This window comes from Ambystoma mexicanum, chromosome 1p, assembly GCF_040938575.1.
Source record: "Ambystoma mexicanum isolate Mex_15411 chromosome 1p, UKY_AmexF1_1, whole genome shotgun sequence".
Lineage (NCBI taxonomy): Eukaryota > Metazoa > Chordata > Amphibia > Caudata > Ambystomatidae > Ambystoma > Ambystoma mexicanum.
The window spans coordinates 109645818-109664148 of record NC_090921.1 but is presented as its reverse complement, the minus strand read 5'-3'; the positions used below and the strand labels follow the sequence as shown (position 1 = coordinate 109664148).

General features: G+C 47.2%; 1 protein-coding gene across 1 annotated transcript in view; it reads right to left on the bottom strand.

Moving 5' to 3' along the window:
• Nucleotides 1-11513, bottom strand: part of TMEM256 (transmembrane protein 256) — a 51047-nt gene extending 39534 nt beyond the window's left edge. Inside the window, exon 1 of the mRNA XM_069644437.1 lies at nucleotides 11358-11513. Coding sequence (XP_069500538.1) covers nucleotides 11358-11442 — 85 coding nt within the window. The 5' untranslated portion in view covers nucleotides 11443-11513. The remainder of the gene's footprint in view (nucleotides 1-11357) is intronic.
• Between the last annotated feature and the right edge of the window lie 6818 nt (nucleotides 11514-18331).

Sequence of the window (18331 nt, the reverse complement as noted above, 5' to 3'; positions counted from 1 at the left end):
AATGAACCAACAGAGGGACGCGCTGGGACTCTGCCCAGTGTACATCAGAAGATCCGTACCTGTTGAAGCGCCCATAATCAGACAACCCTGGGCAGCACGGTACCCTATCAGACAGCCACACCAGCCGCTGGTACGAAACAAGGAGTACCTACAGACGGTCCATGAAGAGACCCAAAGAGCCTTAATGGAAGGCCAGTGGAAATGACATAAGAGCCTGAACAGACTCGCGAATGAAGAAAAACGGCTATTGAAGATAGCACTTCGTGCGAGCAGTTATGACAATAGATGGAATGGACACAGGAAAGAGACGATGTTAAAGCGTAAGGAAACGTTGCTACAAGACAAGATGGAAGTAACCGACCAGTTAACGCGTGTAAATAGGCTTGGAACTCAAGAAGCTAAGAAAACGATACTGCTTGCTATGCTTAGTAGAATAATAGAAGCGGCATGCACCAACTATATATCTACCTCAAGAAGCACATTATACAAGTGCGACTCCATTTTGTAAAGCAGAAATGTGCCCAGGCTGCCAGAGGCCTAACAGGCCAAGTTTCATAACCCAGCCAAAGTCAAAAGAAGGAGCGGAATCGAAACTCAACAAAGAGCGGCTCATGCCTAGGAAATCAAGGTTATCCAGAGGAGAGCGTCAGATAACAAGACTCAAACTTCAGAGCATACCATACTGCCCCATGAAGGTCAAGATAAGGGGGGCCCATGCAGGTGGCGAGGCTAAAGAAGAAACAAATGCACGAAAAGCTTGGAACTGAAGCAGAATACACGGTGAACAGACACGTGACCAGTCAGGTGCGAAGAATTACCAACGTCTGATGTCACCCAGATCCAAGGGTGCCATAACTTCTCCAGATAAGAGGCTACCGTTTCGAGGCCATAACCAGCCAACTAATTGACACACAGCCCTAAGATACTGATTGATGGAAGGGAGGCAGGGTGAATCTTGGGACACCAGGCACTTGGGTGTCCATGCTGCTAATTAAAATGGGGATCAATGGACCATGTAATCTAAGGTCCTATAGATACTAGAACCAATAGGACGTCGTACTTGTAGTGACGTCTATCACATGTGATGTAGAGGGAGGGGCATAGACGCCCATCCGATAAGAGTTATCCGTACCGCATGCTCTGTTACCATATACAGATATAGCACCTATAATTAAGTTACCTTTCTTAACCAATTATATTGCATGACTAATTTGGAGAGTTAGACGTCCGAGTTTTGCCTATAACCATTGCTATTCGACTGAAGTTTGAGGAAGTCGGAGCGAGACAGGTGGTCGCAACGATGCTGATTCCCAACTGCTTCCCTGTTTGATGTACTTGTCATTAAACAGACTTCCCTTTGCCAAACTACTGAGTCCTCATTATTGAGTCGTGTTGGAGTAAGTGAATTCTGCACCCTCATCCCTCACATGGTGGAGCCATCTTGTCTTACAAGTACTAGAGTGTGAGCACTGACCTATGGGCCCGTTGGTGGACATCTCGTTCTCCTGTACAAAACCATTCAGCTTCTCACCTTTAGACACCTGGGAACTGGTAAACATTATTAGGAAGCTAAAACCATCAAATTGTCAAGGCGACGCCTGCCCCGCTCCAGTCATTAAAGCGGCTGCACATGACCTAGCACCGTTGTCCTGCCTATTCATGTTGTAACTAATTTAATTTGTAACTGAATTGTATAATCATGTGTAACTGTACTGCCTTAAGAGCTTTAAGAGCTGTAAGATATGTGCCCAGCTGCGTCAGGGCCGGGAGCGCTCTACAAATAAATAAAATACAACTTACAAATAGAACCGGCTCGTTCCTGGTTGTCCGGAATTACCCAGGCAATTGGCATGAGTTATCGGTATGGAACCAGCAGTGAGTACAGAGCGCCCTGCAAATCTAACAGGAGATGCCCGCTAACATTTTGCCCATTATTTAGCAGCCATTATATTTAAATGTGGACTAGATATGTCCTAATGCCTCTATTTGCAGTCTAAAACACTCAAAGGGAATGTCACATATGTGTTTTTAAGGCACATGTGTCCCGGGAGCCAAGAGTAGCTCCTGGTAACTGTTGGTTAATCTACCAGAATTCCTGTGGCACAAAAAACAAATACAGTAATATTACAAGTGATGCCAAGGCTACTTAGTGCACTTAGTATTTCTTGTGTGCAGCCAGGTGTATCCGAAGGGGAAATAAAATGCCAGGCTGCTGGACAATGTGCCACGAAAGTCACATTTCAGTGGGCTGGCATCAAGATGATAGTCAACATACCAGGCAAGGACACACTAACATGTCCCCAGCAGTCTAGAGTGGGACTGAACAACCATGCCCCCTACACAAAATTGCTTTAAGCTAGGGGAGGGCTCTGAGAAGACTGTCCAGTCAGCTTTATGGTGACCTGCATGCTTGAGGGTAGGAACGGAAGGACAGCCCATGTCAAAGGGGAGTATAGAACTGTGTCCAATGAAGAAGCGATTTAGCCCTAAATAAGCATGGGCCAAGCCAGGAAACTTTGAAGCATCCGGCCAAATGGGCCTTCGCCAAGCAAGGTGAATGCTCTGGTTTCTGAGCACTGCAACCAGCGTCAAGCTACAAAGTAGAATTGGATGTCATTGAATTATGTCCCTGCCATCTGCTACTTTACAGCAAATTGTCCAGTCGACGTTTCTTGTTGGTTTCTTCTGTAATGTAGTGTGGGGCAGCGGGAATAAATACAAAACAAATTTAAAAAAGGGGCTGCATCCCCACAAGCAATAAAATATCCATATATGAGGTGTGACAAAAGGACTACTGCTCAGCTTGAGCAGTGGCTAAAGCACCTACTCAGCCCGGCACTATTACTAAACCAGCAGTGACCCCAATCATAAAGGAAAATCAGGTACAGCCTGAAAGGTATACGGCCTTCACCACTTTCTGGTGCAGGGTTAAAAATTGAGATTCATTGGGCAGGAGCTAAAACCAGCTCTTGGGTGTCAGGCATCATCCTGTAGGCAGCATCTACCGCAGGGGAAACGGGAGCTACCAGAGATGCTCCTTCAACTTTTTGGCCATTTTGTATGAACCATTGTGCTTAAATGTGTAAAAGATGTGTTCGAATTCTTTTTTAGTAACATTCTCAAATGCTCAAAGTTAATGGCACATTTACACGTTTGGAAGGAACCAGTTGGCCTTAGGAGCAAAAGGTAGCTCCTGGTAGCTGTTGGTTTTGAGCTAGCCAGGCTTTCCTATGCTAGGACCAGGAGCTAAATAGCTCCCAGCTCCCCTCAATTTAGAACCCTGCTGTAGCACAGCTAGGCTATAACTGCGAGAGGGCTCTGAGCGGATAACAGTTGAAGCACAACAGTGTTAGTACAATGGAACCAAAATAAAAGAATGCCCTATTAACGCTCTAGAAAAATAATAATTTTAATAAAAACAATCAATGCAACCAACTGACCGAAAACAACAAAGTCTGAACCCTGTAAGAGAATCCCAGGTAATGCAGACTTGACGAGAAAGGGCAATCTGGGTTGATAGGCAGGGGTATTCAGGCAAAAAGATTTCAGAAACAATGTCAGTGTTCAGGAATATGTGCAAAAGGAGGGGAGGGAGCCTAAAAGTCACTGCCGTCCCTTACAGCAGACCAGGGGGACAGGGACTCTGCAAAATACCGTAAGTTATTTTCTTGGGTGCCTCATGGCATTGAGTCGGGCTTCTAGGCACTTCTCACTACAACTGAGCCGGTGTTGAGATATTAGAGTTGTGTGGTCCCAATAGCAAGTTGGTTTAATGTGCTGGATCTCGTTGGGTCTAGTCAGCGTTGGAGACAGGTTGAGCAGAAAGCTTCCAGCAGCCAGCACAGTTGGAGTTCGATCAGTTGCATCCACGAATTCGATCCAGCGATCGGGTCAAGAAGAGAAAGTCCTCCTCCATGGGTTGAGCCAGTGGCTGGATGGTTGGAAAGGAATGCAAGTGGTTTGAAGATGTATAGAGACCAAAAGCAGCACACTGTCTCGTAACAGCATACAGTGTGTGTAGCGTGGTTGAACTAGCTCAAAGTTGCCTCGAGGGAACCAGGATTCCTGCAGTGTCTGGACTTCAGGGTTGCTGGGAGGCCCAATCCAGTGTATTCAGGAACAAGGTGAATCCTTTGTGCCACACTCCCAGTCCAGGAAGTTCTCCGGCACCTACAGGGGTTGATCACATCTAGTCAGCAGGATCCTGGTTCCAGTGCCCAGCCAAAAGAAGCAGCTTGATCCAACAGCAGCGTCACCCCCATAGTTCTCTGGGGCTGGTTAGGCAGCAGAGCTTGCCTGTCTTGGATGTCTTCTGTCTTCACTTCTATGGCCGAGTACTTTGGAATAGGCTGCATTCCCAACAGAGGTCCAGCAAATATTTATTATGCGAGTCCAAAGATGAATCAAGTAAGAAGTGGTGTAAGGGTGCTGAAGTAGATTCGGGACACAACGGTGGCCTGCTTGTTGGAATACATTTTTATTTAATAGAAAAATAAGGAAGAACCCTACCTGTCCTAAGAACTAAGAGTGGTTTCCCCGCCTCAAACAAAACTAAGGATGATGTCAGAATGTCAGTCAAAAGAAAATAGTCCACTGTCCTATGTCCCCGAAACTATTTCTGTCCCTTACGCTTCAAACGAAAAACTATATAACAGGTTTCGCCCTAACTCCAGAAGGGTGGCTCCATCCTTCTGGATGGTTTTAGGCAGTTTGTAAAGGATAGGGGAATATCCTCCTTCCCCTGGCCGTCACTAGGCCTTTCTATATAGTTCCACTCAGATGGGCCTGGGGGCGGTCTCCCTTCCCCAGGCCTTTCCAGGCAGCTCATTCATGTTCCACCAAGATGGGGAAAATTTCTCCATTCCCCAAGTCTCTTCCAGCAGCCGCAATGATATCCGAAATATATCTTTCCTCCTCTGGTCTTCTCTTGACTTTTGCCAAAGGATATCTCTCTCCCCCTTGGTCTTCTCTCCTGGTTATGTGGGTCCCAGACCCCTTTCTTAGGATTAAAATGTCTCTTTCTCAGGCCATGTTCACTATCCAGCCAGGTATTGTCTTGCATGTACAATTCTTCAACCCTCTTAATCTTTGGGTCCCATACCCTTAACTCTCTTCTGGTTTCTTTGGGGTGCGCTCTTACCCAGTATGTTTTGTTTCTCTATTTGGTCCCAATGAGAAGAGGAAGATGGCTCTGCACTTCCTTCCGATCACAGCCTCTAGGGTTTCCCAGTGCCTACCCAGTCTCCCTCTGCGTACCTTCTAACTTGGTCCGCGAGAGTCCGGGTACTCAGCCACACCGGCAATTTCTCTGGCTTCCCCTCGGCTCTCACGTTCTGCTCTCAGTGGCTCCGCCACGCTGGTTTCTCACAAAACTTTAGGTCTCTAGTGGACCACTGGGATGGCTTCCTTCCTGCCACTGGAAGTCGGGTTTCCCAGCCTTCAGGTGAGCCCTGTTCAGCCTTCTCGGACGCCATCCAGGTCTTCAGCGCGTCCTCCCTGCATGGCTTCGCTCCCCGGCTCGACGCTCCTTGGGGGCAGGACTGACTATGAGGAGAGTTCTTCATTGGTATTTATGGCAACCATGTTTTGAATCTCAGATAGCTGGTATGTTTGTCTTGGTTCTGGTAGGGCTCTTCATTGCCTTGCTCTTCTTTCTGTCAGTACTTCTGGAGCCATCTACTCTCACTCTTTCTTCACGCTTGTCACAGTATTGTCTGTCTGATAGACAGGGTTACTATGCATGATGTAACTAACAGATGAAAGAGGAGACATAGATGGTGGGGGTGCCTGGACTCTATCCACGTTGTTGGGTGAGCAATGCATGGCGGTTTACATACCGCATTCTCGCCTGATAGTCTTCCCTTTTCCCGCGAGGGGGTCCTGCCGCATGGCATCCTCCTACTGAGGACCAGCCCCAGGCGGACTATAAGGTGGTGACCTCACCTCCCTGGCCCCATGAGAAGGGTTCACCTCCCGGGGAGAATGACTACACCAAGGGATTTGTCACATACCTTTCCTGTAAAGTCAAAGGATCCCCCATTGGTTTTGGCTCTAGTGGAATGTTTGATGGGTTTTTCCTAGTACCTTTGTTCCACTTCCAGGCAGGAACTGCATTCGGAAAGTCCCTCCTCTTCCCAAGTAACAAAAGGGGAATGTTTAGTGGGGCCCTGGAGGACTTCAGTCAACAATTGGCAAAACCTGGGAAAGTCACTCCCTACAATAGTTTCCTCAGGTAAACCGGATATTATGGCTGAATTGATAGTTGTTCTTCCCCATATTTTCAAGGTTATGGTTATTCAAGGGTATACCTCCAGATCTACATGTACACAGGTAATCTTCATAGGTCTTATCTGATTTCATCGATCCACAATAAATCAGCTTGGACATCAGATTGCCGACTACCTGATTGTATCAGTGCAGACACCATGTTGCAATTGACCCGGCTGGTTCATGGATTTTAATGGAGTCAGTGCGGACACCATGTTGCAATTGACCCGAGCTGGTTCATGGCTTTTAAGGGAGTTAGTGCTACAATAATAATGATTGACTTCTTCAGGCTCTATTTCCTCGTAATTATGTTCTACCTCCCATTCTTCCATGTCTAGCCAACCAATCCCCATTGGTTCCTGCTTGGGTTGATTCTTTGGGTAGGGTTTGGCCATATGACCCCTGGCCCCACAGGAAAACCATAGGGGACTCGATGGAAGGAATCTTTCCTTTCATCTGCCCTAATACTAAGTTTTTTCTCTAGAGGAATGGGAGGTTTTCTTTCTTCCCTTCTATTTCAGAGGTCTTCGATATGAGTTCTTTTTTTATCTAATCAAGGGTAGATTTGTTATCTTTAACAGGAATCATTCCATGATTTCCCTTTTCTTTACAGGCTCATCTTCTCTGCATGGCTCTTTATTGTCTGATGGCCTCTAAATCAGCTTGCACGGTTTCAATGGCTGGTTTCAGAGTGAGATTCACCAACTGTAATACTGGATGTTGTAAATATGGCGGTAAGCCATTTACTAGTTCTACGGAGAGTGCTTCCATGATTTCTTCTAAGGTTTTTTTCCCAAGCCAGTGAGAGATTGCATTCTGGATACAGGCCCCAATTTCCAGTGGGGTTTCGTTGGGATCATGTCTGGAGTGCCTACATTTCTGTTTGACCCACTCACTTTATTTTCTGGATCGATGTAGTACCCAAGAGATTTAAAGCTTGGTAGGCGACCTAAAGTTCCCCTCCCAATAAGGGTGCTAGATAGCAGGCTTTAATTTCCTCATCCCAATGGAGCTGATTTGCCAACCTTTCAAAATGTAGGAAAATATTTCTTATATCTTCGTCTTCCTGATAGGACTATAAAGCCCAGTGGGGAAGAATGGGTATATGTTGGTTTCTCATAAGTTGTTGTAGACCCTCTAGTGTCTCCGTTCTGCCTCAATTTGATGTGTGGCCAGTCGGTCCAAGATAGGATTCATATTCGCCATTGGGTCAGTACGTTCTGTGAAAGAAAACACTGGTGTGGCCTCTGGCTCTTCACCCTCGAGACAAAGAGAAGCAATTGTCTCTGTGATTTCTGGTGTTTTGAAAGGGGGATGGGTTTCAATTCCTTTTTTTAGAAAGGTAGTTGTGGGCTTCTTTAGGCTGGGTTTTATACCTAATAGACTGATGAGAGTTTGGGTCTTTAAGTACCAGACCGATTTTAGACTCAGATTCTATGGAATAGTCTGTTCGTTTTTGTCCCTACACTAGGATCTGCCCCTTGTATAAGAGTTGTTGGTTTTCTATTGGGATATGTAATTGTTTGGCCACTAATTTCTTAACTCGGACTATGCGGCCGGGGGTAGAGACCTTGCAGTGCACTCACTTTCCTTGTAATTCTTTCACTATTATGATCATACCTTTATAAACTTGAGATTACCCTTGTTTGTGTCAACCTGGTTAATATCCCAATTCTGACACCATGGGAAGGGTTCTCCTCCCAGGGAGAAGTGACGACACCAAGAGATTTGTCACAGATGGGTTAACCACCTTACAAAAGGCATGATGCCACAGGTGATAGGTCCTGAACTAGCTTGTATTAATGGACCCAATACAGGCTGTTGTAAAAAGTATTCTTTGCCTTCTGACATCGTCCGCAGGAAATGTTGAGAACCGAAGGTTGTAGAGAGCCTTAGCAGAAAACAAGATGGTGGAACCCTTCTCTCAGCCTACCTGACTCCTCTGATTTCTCCAGTTGCACCCCCTCCCATGTCTGCAGACTTCTAAGGACCGCCGGTGGTCAGCACCGTTATGTGTCTCTTGGTTAGTGCTGCTTTGAAGCACTGATTAAAGGGTATGGGAGTGAGTGGGGAACTCATGTGGAGGGTTCCTGTGCCTGGGAGGAAAGCGCTGCCATTTAAATGGTAGCTTTCTGGCCATTACCTCACATGCACATGGCTGTTGTAAAGACATCTAAGTCAGACAGCTAATATACATTGCCCTGTCATAGCTTAGCAATGCTCACCAAATAGACACCACCATATGTCAAATTCTGTGGTTGTGCACTTCTGTGACCCTAGTAGCCACAAATACCATACATGGGCATGGCTTGTTTTTTACAGATTGACATGTCACCAGGCTGACTAGGGTGCACAATTAATATGTTTTGTATCAGAGGTGCAGAAGTATAAAAAGCCATACCTGACCAAGGTATAACTTAGTTTTCAAGCAAGAGAGCTCTGGTGTGCTGTTGGCAGCTTCAATTCGGTTTACACCGTTCGCTAAGCTTAGGTGTGTTTTTCGTTTGGTAGCCTTCATGTGCTGTTGTGCGAGGCTATGTGTGGTTTGTTGTTGCGGAGTAGTGAAGTGTGCGTGGTTTGTTGTGCTTTAAAGGTATGGTTGTGTTTAGTTCAGAGTTGGTGAGGTGTACACAGAGCAGTGACTTAGTTTAGTGGGGTTGGTTAGTGGGCTCACTATCTAGATGGGACGCAAAATGAAATCCGCAATTCTATCTAGATGCAACGCAAGCTGATATTCACAAATCTGTCAAGATGTGATGCAGGCTAATCTTCACATTTATGTCTGAATGCATGTAACACAGGTTAATCTTCATAGTTCTGCCTAGATGTGACGCAAGCTAATATTCACAATTCTGTCTAGATGTGACGCAGGTTAATCTTCACAGTTCTGTCTAGATGTGACGCAAGCTAATATTCACAATTCTGTCTGGATGGGACGCAAGCTAATATTCACAAATCTGTCTAGATGTGACGCAAGCTAATCGTCACAGTTCTGTCTAGATGAGACACAGGTAATCTTCACAGTTCTGTCTGGATGTGACGCAAGCTAATATTCACAATTCTGTCTAGATGTGACGCATGCTAATCTTCATTTCTGTGTAGATGTGATGCAAGCTAATATTCCAAAAGCAGTTAAACAACACTTTCCTGTAAAGCATGGAGGTGATGCAGTGTTTCACATTATCAATACTGTAATTATGCATTATGTAAAAATGGACAGGTTTAGGAATGGAATTGCACAACTGTCTTACTGGTCTTTGCCGCACAGGATATAGTTTGCTTACTAAAGTATCATCCCAATTACTTCTGGTTAGCAATTATTTGAAAAGGAAATTCTGCCCTAGCACTTCCACACAAGTCTTTGGTAATAAGAGTGGATGAGATTATAACTGCTACACTCTCTCTTCATTAGCACCTTTGAACTTGTAGCGAACAAAGAAAAGAGGGTGACAGGAGCCCCAGTGGTAAGAGAGGATTGCAGGGTCAGCTGTGCCGTCATTGTACATTGTAACCTAAATAGCTAGCTTTGCTACACAAGTTTCTATTATATTAATAAACCTACAGAATTGCGCAGCAAATTGCTATGAGACACTGCTTATTTTACGCCTTGCTGCCTGTTGGAACTTTGTATTCCAGCAGCTGTCAGGAATGAACAAGTGACATTTTAAACTACACTGTTGCCACCGCGAGAGGTACTGTAGACATCAGGAGATGGGCAGAGCAAAGGCAACTGAATGTGCTAAGCTTTTGGCATGGTGCTTTATGAAAGGGGGTGTCTCTTTATGAGAACTCAGTTTCTGAAACAGAATGACATAATTTTCTTTAATACAAATCGAAAACACTAAGGTTTTTAAACCCTCACGGATGGTTATCCGTCACAGAAGGGGTTGCATACAGACATTAGGCATCACAAAAGAGGCCATAGTGGTTATTATTGAGATACTTAAAAGAAAGCCAGATCCTTCCAAAGCAGAGGCATCAAGTTTGGTGGGGACCAAGGAGGATACAGGTATTGTGTGCACATCGTAAGGTCAACGAAAATTAAGTTGGGTCAGCGCAGGTCCATTTCAGTGAGAATCAGAAAAATAATCTTGGGGCAGGGTGTGAAACATGTGGGGTGGCATTTATCCACACGGGCAAGACATTTAAACGAATAATAATTAGTCACAATGAGGGAATATGACCATAAAATCCAGTTTCAATTGGACACATTACCACTACAGGGCTTTCCATTTACAGATCATTAGTTCCAGGGAAAGTAAGCAATGATTTCAATTCACATTATGCATTTGATCATTATATGAAAACGAATCACCCCAGGAGAGGATCATTTTGGGACGAATGGGGTCGCGTGGGGAGAAGACATTTTTTTGTATTTGTAAGACACACACAGTACTGCTTCATGGAGGAAAGAGGGGACAAAGGAAGGTTATGTTGGCAGCCACTTGGAGGATTAAAGAATCATGGGTTGGTGGAAGCACTAAGGGGAGTCATTTATGCTCCCCATACATTTTATCTAACATCCTTGTTCATTCTCTGCAATACAATTACTTGGCATTCCCTTTGAAATTCATTAATAATTATTAATGATTCATTATTCTGTAGTGTACAAGGAGTTATCCAATGTTCATACCGTTCTGCCATTTTTTTCGTAATCGAGTGTATTATTTGTGTTATATTATTTGCATGCCATTTATTACTTGGCATTAATAACAATTACGTTTCGAAAGCATCGACTCCTTAGCATGACATATATTATTCTAATTTTCCTTCCAGCCTGGCTAATTCCAAACTCCTCTCTAAAATATTGCAACGGTGTGGGCCCCATAGATGAAAATAGTGCAGACTTCCATGCACCCTCCCCGACTGTAGTCACCCAGCCCAGGTCACCCACGGCCCGTGTGTACAGCAGGTCAGCTGACCCGCGTTACGCTTTGGCAGGCTGGGGCGTGTGCTGTGACGCGCAGGGGCTTCTGGGCACCTGGGCAACTCCACGCATGGTAGATATAGAAGAAGGACTCTGTGAAAGGAGGATGGTCCTAGAAGCAATGTCCGATACGATCGTGCCTCATAAGTCTCCAGTCCCTTACCGTGTGCCCCGTATGCCGCGGCACTGACCGCCAGCGCGCCGGACACAGCCCCCAGCCGCCCCCACGCTCGCGCTCCCGCCGCCATGATACGTCTTTCTTGATATGCCTCCCGAAACTGCGCTCTCCCAAGGGTATAGCACGCGCTCCAATTCTAGGCGCCTTCCCGCTGGCTAAAAGGGCTGTCACTCAGAGGTAGGCTCCTGTAAGCAACCAATCAAAATGCTCTCCCTCGCCACCCGTCTCTAATGCGAACCTGGCTCAATGACAGTTGATTTTTCTTTCGACCAATAAGAATTGTACCCGGGTTATGTCAACAGCGTTGTAATGAGGAAGTAGAATGCAAACCAGGCACAGAGGCTGCCAGAGACTTTAGTTTCAGAATCACTCGTTCTTTTTCGTGTATATTAGGGTGGAAACATATTTTCATACCTTAGACCAGGGGTGCACAACTGATTTTGACAGAGGGCCGAAAGTACCCTATATGATGGCTATAGTGGGCCGAAAAGTAAATGTGGGTGTGTTGTAATGTTGTATTGTCTTGCCACTGGCCTTTATGCTTGCTGTAGAATGTTGGTGCATGAATGCAGCTCAGGAGAATGTTGGGTGGATCTGTGTGTGAATGTTCTGTGAGTGTCAGTTGGGGGCCTGAGCTGGGTTGAATGGATGGCCGGTGGGTCAGCTCCTTTGTTAGTGATGGTTATACCTTCCCATGTCTATGTCAAGGTCTACGCGTGATGTAACTATAACAAGAGTAACTGGAGCAATGTACAGATTGTACATATGTAAAATAAAGCCTTGCCTGGAAACAACTTAAGTCTCCACAGCTGGTCTGTGTGTCCGGTGTGACTAGTAAGAGACATCACTACAGGGTGGGGCGGTAGGCGTGGCGTGGCAGGAGGCTTTTTCAACCCCTAATTTTTATTAAACACTATGCCCCATAGCCCCCACCCCTCAAGCAAACACTATGCCCCATGGCTCCCACCCCTCATGCAAACACTATGCCCCAAGGCCCCCACCCCTCAAGCAAACACTATACCCCATGGCCCCCACTCCCCAACCAAACAGTATGCCCCATGACACCCCCTCATGCAAACACTATGCCCCAAGGACCCCCCCCCAAGCAAACACTATGCCCCATGACACCCCACCCCTCATGCAAACACTTTGCCCCATGGCCCCACTCCCCAACCAAACACTATGCCCCAAGACACCCACCCCTCGTGCAAACACTATGTCCCATGGCCCCCACTCCCCAACTAAACACTATGCCCCATGGCCCCCACCCCTCATGCAAACACTAGGCCCCAAGACACCCACCCCTCATGCAAACACTATGTCCCATGGCCCCCACTTCCCAACCAAACACTATGCCCCATGACACCCACCCCTCATGCAAACACTATGCCCCAAGACACCCACCCCTCAAGCAAACACTATGCCCCACAGCCCCCACTCCCCGTCCAAACATTATGCCCCATGACACCCACCCCTCATGCAAACACTATGCCCCAGGACACCCACCCCTCAAGCAAACACTATGCCCCATGCCACCAAGCATGCACCATGCACCCATACAGACCCGAACCCCCCACCCCCAACTCACCACACAAACCCACAAGCATACACCATGCACCCATACAGACCCGAACCCCCCACCCCCAACTCAGCACACAAACCCACAAGCATACACGATGCACCCATACAGACCCCACCCCCAACTCACCATACAAACTCACAAGTATACACCATGCAGCACCCATATAGACCCGGACCCCCCACCCCCACATCTCAACATACACTGAACGTGCACACAACAACAACAAACATTCAGGCAGACCCAACCCCTCCAACCTCCCCCCCAGCATAACATACACTTCACTTGCACACAAACACATTCAGGCAGACTCGACACACACCCCACTCCCGCATCTCAACACACACTGCACTTGCACACCAACACATTCAAGCAGACCCGACACACACCTCACCCCCGCATCTCAACATACACTGAACTTGCACACAAACACATTCAGGCAGTCCCGACCCCATCACCCCCTCCGCATCGCAATACACACTGCACTTAATTGCACACAAACACATTCAGGCAGACCCGACACACACACCCCCTCCACATCTCAACACACACTGCACTTGCACACAAACACATTCAAGCAGACTCGACACACACCCCACCCCCACATCTCAACATACACTGAACTTGCACACAAACACATTCAGGCAGACCCGACACACACACCCCCTCCGCATCTCAACACACACTGCACTTGCACACAAACACATTCAAGCAGACCCGACACATCCCCCATCCCCGCATCTCAACATACACTGCAAACATACAAATACAAACACACCTGACACACCCCCACCTCCGCATCTCAACATACATACAAAAACAAAAAACACAGTCAGGATGGACCCGAGACAGGCCCCCTCCCCCCCATGTACTTATCCAGACGTGCTGGAACGCTGGCGAGGCTTCTGGCACTACGGCTGGCGTGGCAAGCAAGGCTGAAATGCCTTCCGGCATCAAGCCTTACTGGCCACACCAGCCGTAGTGCTGGCACTCCATTGGTGCAGCACACACGCACTACGTAGCTCGTAGGAGCTGCGTGGTTCGTGTGCACTGAACCAATGAGGGCCAGTGTTTTGTCCGGCCCGAATGACAACAAAGACTTTCCTAATGGAGGGCGGCCGATGCCGCTTGCAGGCCGCCCTCTATTAGGAAAGTCATTGTGCCTCGTGGGCCGGACAAAACGGCATGGCGGGCCGCAACTGGCCCGCGGGCCGTATGTTGTGCACCCATATCTTAGACAATCAAACTATCAAGTTGCCAAAAATCCTAACAAAACCCAATGTCAAGCCTTCTATGTACGGCCTGCCCGACCTGCAAAATATGTGCGGGCCACCCCTTATGTAAATAAATAGTGACATTAGTGATATTACAGAACATTATATTATAGAATGATTCTTCAATTCCCAAAGGTATCATGGGAAGTTACATTAAAAACAGGTTGATATGATATGATGTGGTATTTATAACACACCTCTACACACAATTGTCTAGGAGCAACAAGACAAGGAGGGGGAAACAAGGGAGGACAAAATAACGATCTTACTAGGTCTTGTGTCATTCAGATAGCGCAAGTGCAGGGAAGAAGAAAGGAGAGAAGTGCCAGGGGGGAGTGGAAGGGTGAAGTCCAGTTAACTCACAAGTGCAGCCAGGGGGTGGCTCATAGGTGCAGAGTGAAGGAGCTGTAGGGTTACAGATACAGACCCTTAAGTGCTGGGAAGCCCGGAGGCTGTGCAAGGGCAACTGGAAATGCAGGAGCCTGGGCCCGAGTTCAGAGGGTGACCATGTGACCAGTGCGCAGAGCAGTCACGTGCATCAGCAGGGGAGAGGAAGAGACAAAGCGGAAGTGAAAAGGAAGGTCTTGAGTTGCTTCCGGAACCGGAGGTGGTTCTGCTCAAGTTTGAGAGAGACAGGGAGGCTGCTCCAGAGGGAGGCCGCAGCCGAAGCGATAGATCTGCCCCCAACTCTGCTTGGAGAAGCGTCTGACCCTCAGAGAGTTGGAGGTAGATGAGCGTAGAGTTCGAGAAGGAAGATGTTTTGGAAGAAAAAGTTGGAGGTAGAGCGTCCCAGGCCCCAGAAAGCCTTGTGGACGATGCAGAGGGTCTTGAACTTAATCCTTGCAGACACGGGGAGCCAGTGAAGAGGTTTCAGAGCTGGAGGGATACAATCCTAAGGGTGAGGCCAAGGACAAGTCTTGCAGTCCTGTTCTGGATAAGTTGCAAAGGTCGAAGAGTAGAGGCAGGAAGATTTAGAAAGAGGCTGTTGCAATAGACCAGCCTAGAGAGGACCAGAGCTCTGGAGACATTGAGCTTCTGGGGGAAAGTGAGAAAAGGAAGAATGCATCTGAGGAGGTGCAGCTGATAGTTTGACTTCTTAGCGACGTCGGAGATGTGAGGAGAGAAGTAGAGAGTGGAGTCAAAGATGACACCAAGGTTCTTAGCCTCACAGGAAGAAGCAGAAAGAGGGCCCATGAGTAAGGCAGGAGGTAAACTGAAGTCCTGTATAGTTGTCACTGCTAATAGTTACCTATGCAGAAATATCAGGAGTAAATACCTTTATATAGGGCCTCATTACGAGTTTGTCCGTAAGTGGATACAGTGGCAGTAAAGGAATTACTGCCACTTTTACCACACTGCTCAATTATACTTCCCAGAAAATTGGAATTAGTTCCGCCAATATTACCACAGAACGAATAACTGTAGAAATCTGGCGGAATTAGCACCAGAAACAAAAAATGTATTATAATCGTATTACAAGTGGAAATACAGCTAAAATGGTAATTCAGCCAAAAATACAGTGCAGTTACCTCCATCCAAAAGGTGGAGATAATTGCATACAGGTGATGGATATCAAGTCACAGGTGCACCCAATCCACTCAGGAGGAGTACACAGCCCACACCTGACTCAAACACACATCCAAGCAACATGCAGCCACAAGCAGAAGTGAACTAGGGTATCCGCAACCTGCTACTATTCATTGCGCTATAGCAGCATGGAAGGCCTCAGCAGGGAAGGAGGCAGGCACCACAAAGGCGCAGGAGACATGTGCTGCGGAGGCCCCCCATACCAAATGTCTGCCCATCCCCTTGGACACTGACAGGCAACCAATTAGAGACACTCTATCGCTTGGACCGGCGCACCATCACAGATCGGTTGACCCTGATTGAAGCTGATATGCAGAGCGCCATCAGTACTGCTCACCCCCACCAAGTAGAGCTGGTGTCTGTCCTACACTTCGGTTGCACAAGCAGATTCCATTACACTGTTGGGATGCTGCATGACATGGAGCAAGTTTTGGATGCACTCATGAGGCATGCCCATCAGCACATCTCCATGCCTACCACCCAGGCGCAGGTGCACGCAGCCAAAGCAGGTTTCAATGCCATTGCCCGGTTCCCCAACATCATAGGGTCACTGGATTGCGCACATGTGGCATTAGGAGCCACACAGGCAGTGAAGCAAGCATGGCGGAACAAGAAACAGTTTAATTCCATGAACATTCAGATGACATGTGACGCCGACCTCACCATCAGCCACTGTTGCGCCCAATTTCCAGGCGCCACACATGATGCCATGATACTGAGGAACAGCACCCTATCAGCTTACACAAGCACATAGAGGACAGCATACCTGACTTGTGAGTAAATAGGCAATCTGACAATGACGTGGTACAATGACACATAGGGAGAACGGAATGAGAATTGTGAGCAAACTACAAGTCCCATAATGCAACAACAAGAATATAATGTATAGGCCATGGCCCATGACCAACTTCCCGCAGTCCACAAAGTGACCTTAGGTGACTCCACAGGAATATCTGGCATGCATGGAAGCAGACACACAATTAGACATACCAAGCAAGGCCCCCTGTCTAATCCAAGAAGCCATGCCCTGCCAAGGCATAGTCATAGGGCAGTACATGGCCTAGCGCCATCGCCATAGTGTCAACTGCAGGGGTGATGTCAGCGCATAGACAAACACACAATGAATGATGCTGCACACACTGTGAATGATTGCAAGGGCACCCTGTAGGCCAATGCCCCTCCACCCCAATTGATGTAAGGTGTGTCATCTACATGCATAGATGAGCACACATAGGCCACCAGCACAATAGGACATTATACATGTACCTCGACAGACAAACAGCCATATGTAATGTAAAGAACAAGCCAACCCAAAAGATGAACAATAAAAATAATACAAAAGGCCATATAATCACTGAACCTCTGTGCAAGGGAAAACAAGGTTATTTCATACGAAAAAGTTCTCAGACGGTCCCGTAGAACCGAACGGACACAGAACTTATCACTTCCCAAGAAGATACAGGTTATAAAGTGGAAAAGCACACAATCTGCATACATAGGTTACAATGTTATCCCACTACCCTCATTGGCTACCACCTATAGGAAATGTTAATACCTCCTATAGCAGTGGTCTTCAAACTTTTTATGCCAAGGCCCCCCTGAGCAAACAATAAATTGTTCGGGGACCCCCTCGCCCCGCCCCTCTGTGTTGGTGTTATTTTTATTTTATAGCGATAGCTGCGAAATGTGTGATATCCATACACGAGAACACTGGATTGTTTTGTATATGAGAATCTGACGAGCATGCCAATCAAAGAAGTTGCCCCACATTGTAAATCCACTAGGCCAGTGGTCTTCAACATTCTTTGGTCTGGACCCCCCATAGCAAAATTTGGGGAGGCCGGGCTCCCAAAAAAATGCCAAATGTACAGTATGTATTGTGCACCGTCACTGCACCCTACTCCCAGTATAGTCCCTGGGCTCCCCCACCTGCTCCCATCACAGTGGCTGGGCTCCCTCATCCCACTCCTACCCAGTCCCTGGGCTGTCCCCACACCATCACACACCCTGGGATCTCCCCACCCTGCTCTCACCCCTAACCCATGGTTTCTGCCCATCGTGCTCCCACCACAGTCCCTGTGCTCCCCCATCCAGTTCCCAACACAGTCCGAGAGCCAGTGGCGGCTGGTGAATATTTTAAGTGGAGGGGCATAACTATTTCCCCCAAAAATGCCACAGCAACCGAGCGCAGTGAAGGAGTCCGAACCAATCAAGACGGGTTCGGGGGGTTTCCCCCATGACATATCATTATAAAATAATGGGTTAAAATGTTGCATTGTAGAGCATTCTTTTTAAAAAATGGGTAAAAATCCAAACCGTTTGTAATTGCTGCTGGGGGGCTCAGGGGGCAGGCATGACATGTTTTACTGGACATCCATGATAGATGTGCAGCAAAAATATACCATCCCTGTCCCCTGGGCCCCACTAGGCCTAACACAATCAACATGGTTATGTGTGTATGCAAGGTGCTGAGGTCACAAGGGGGAAAGCATGGTATTTTTGACTGGACATCTATGATA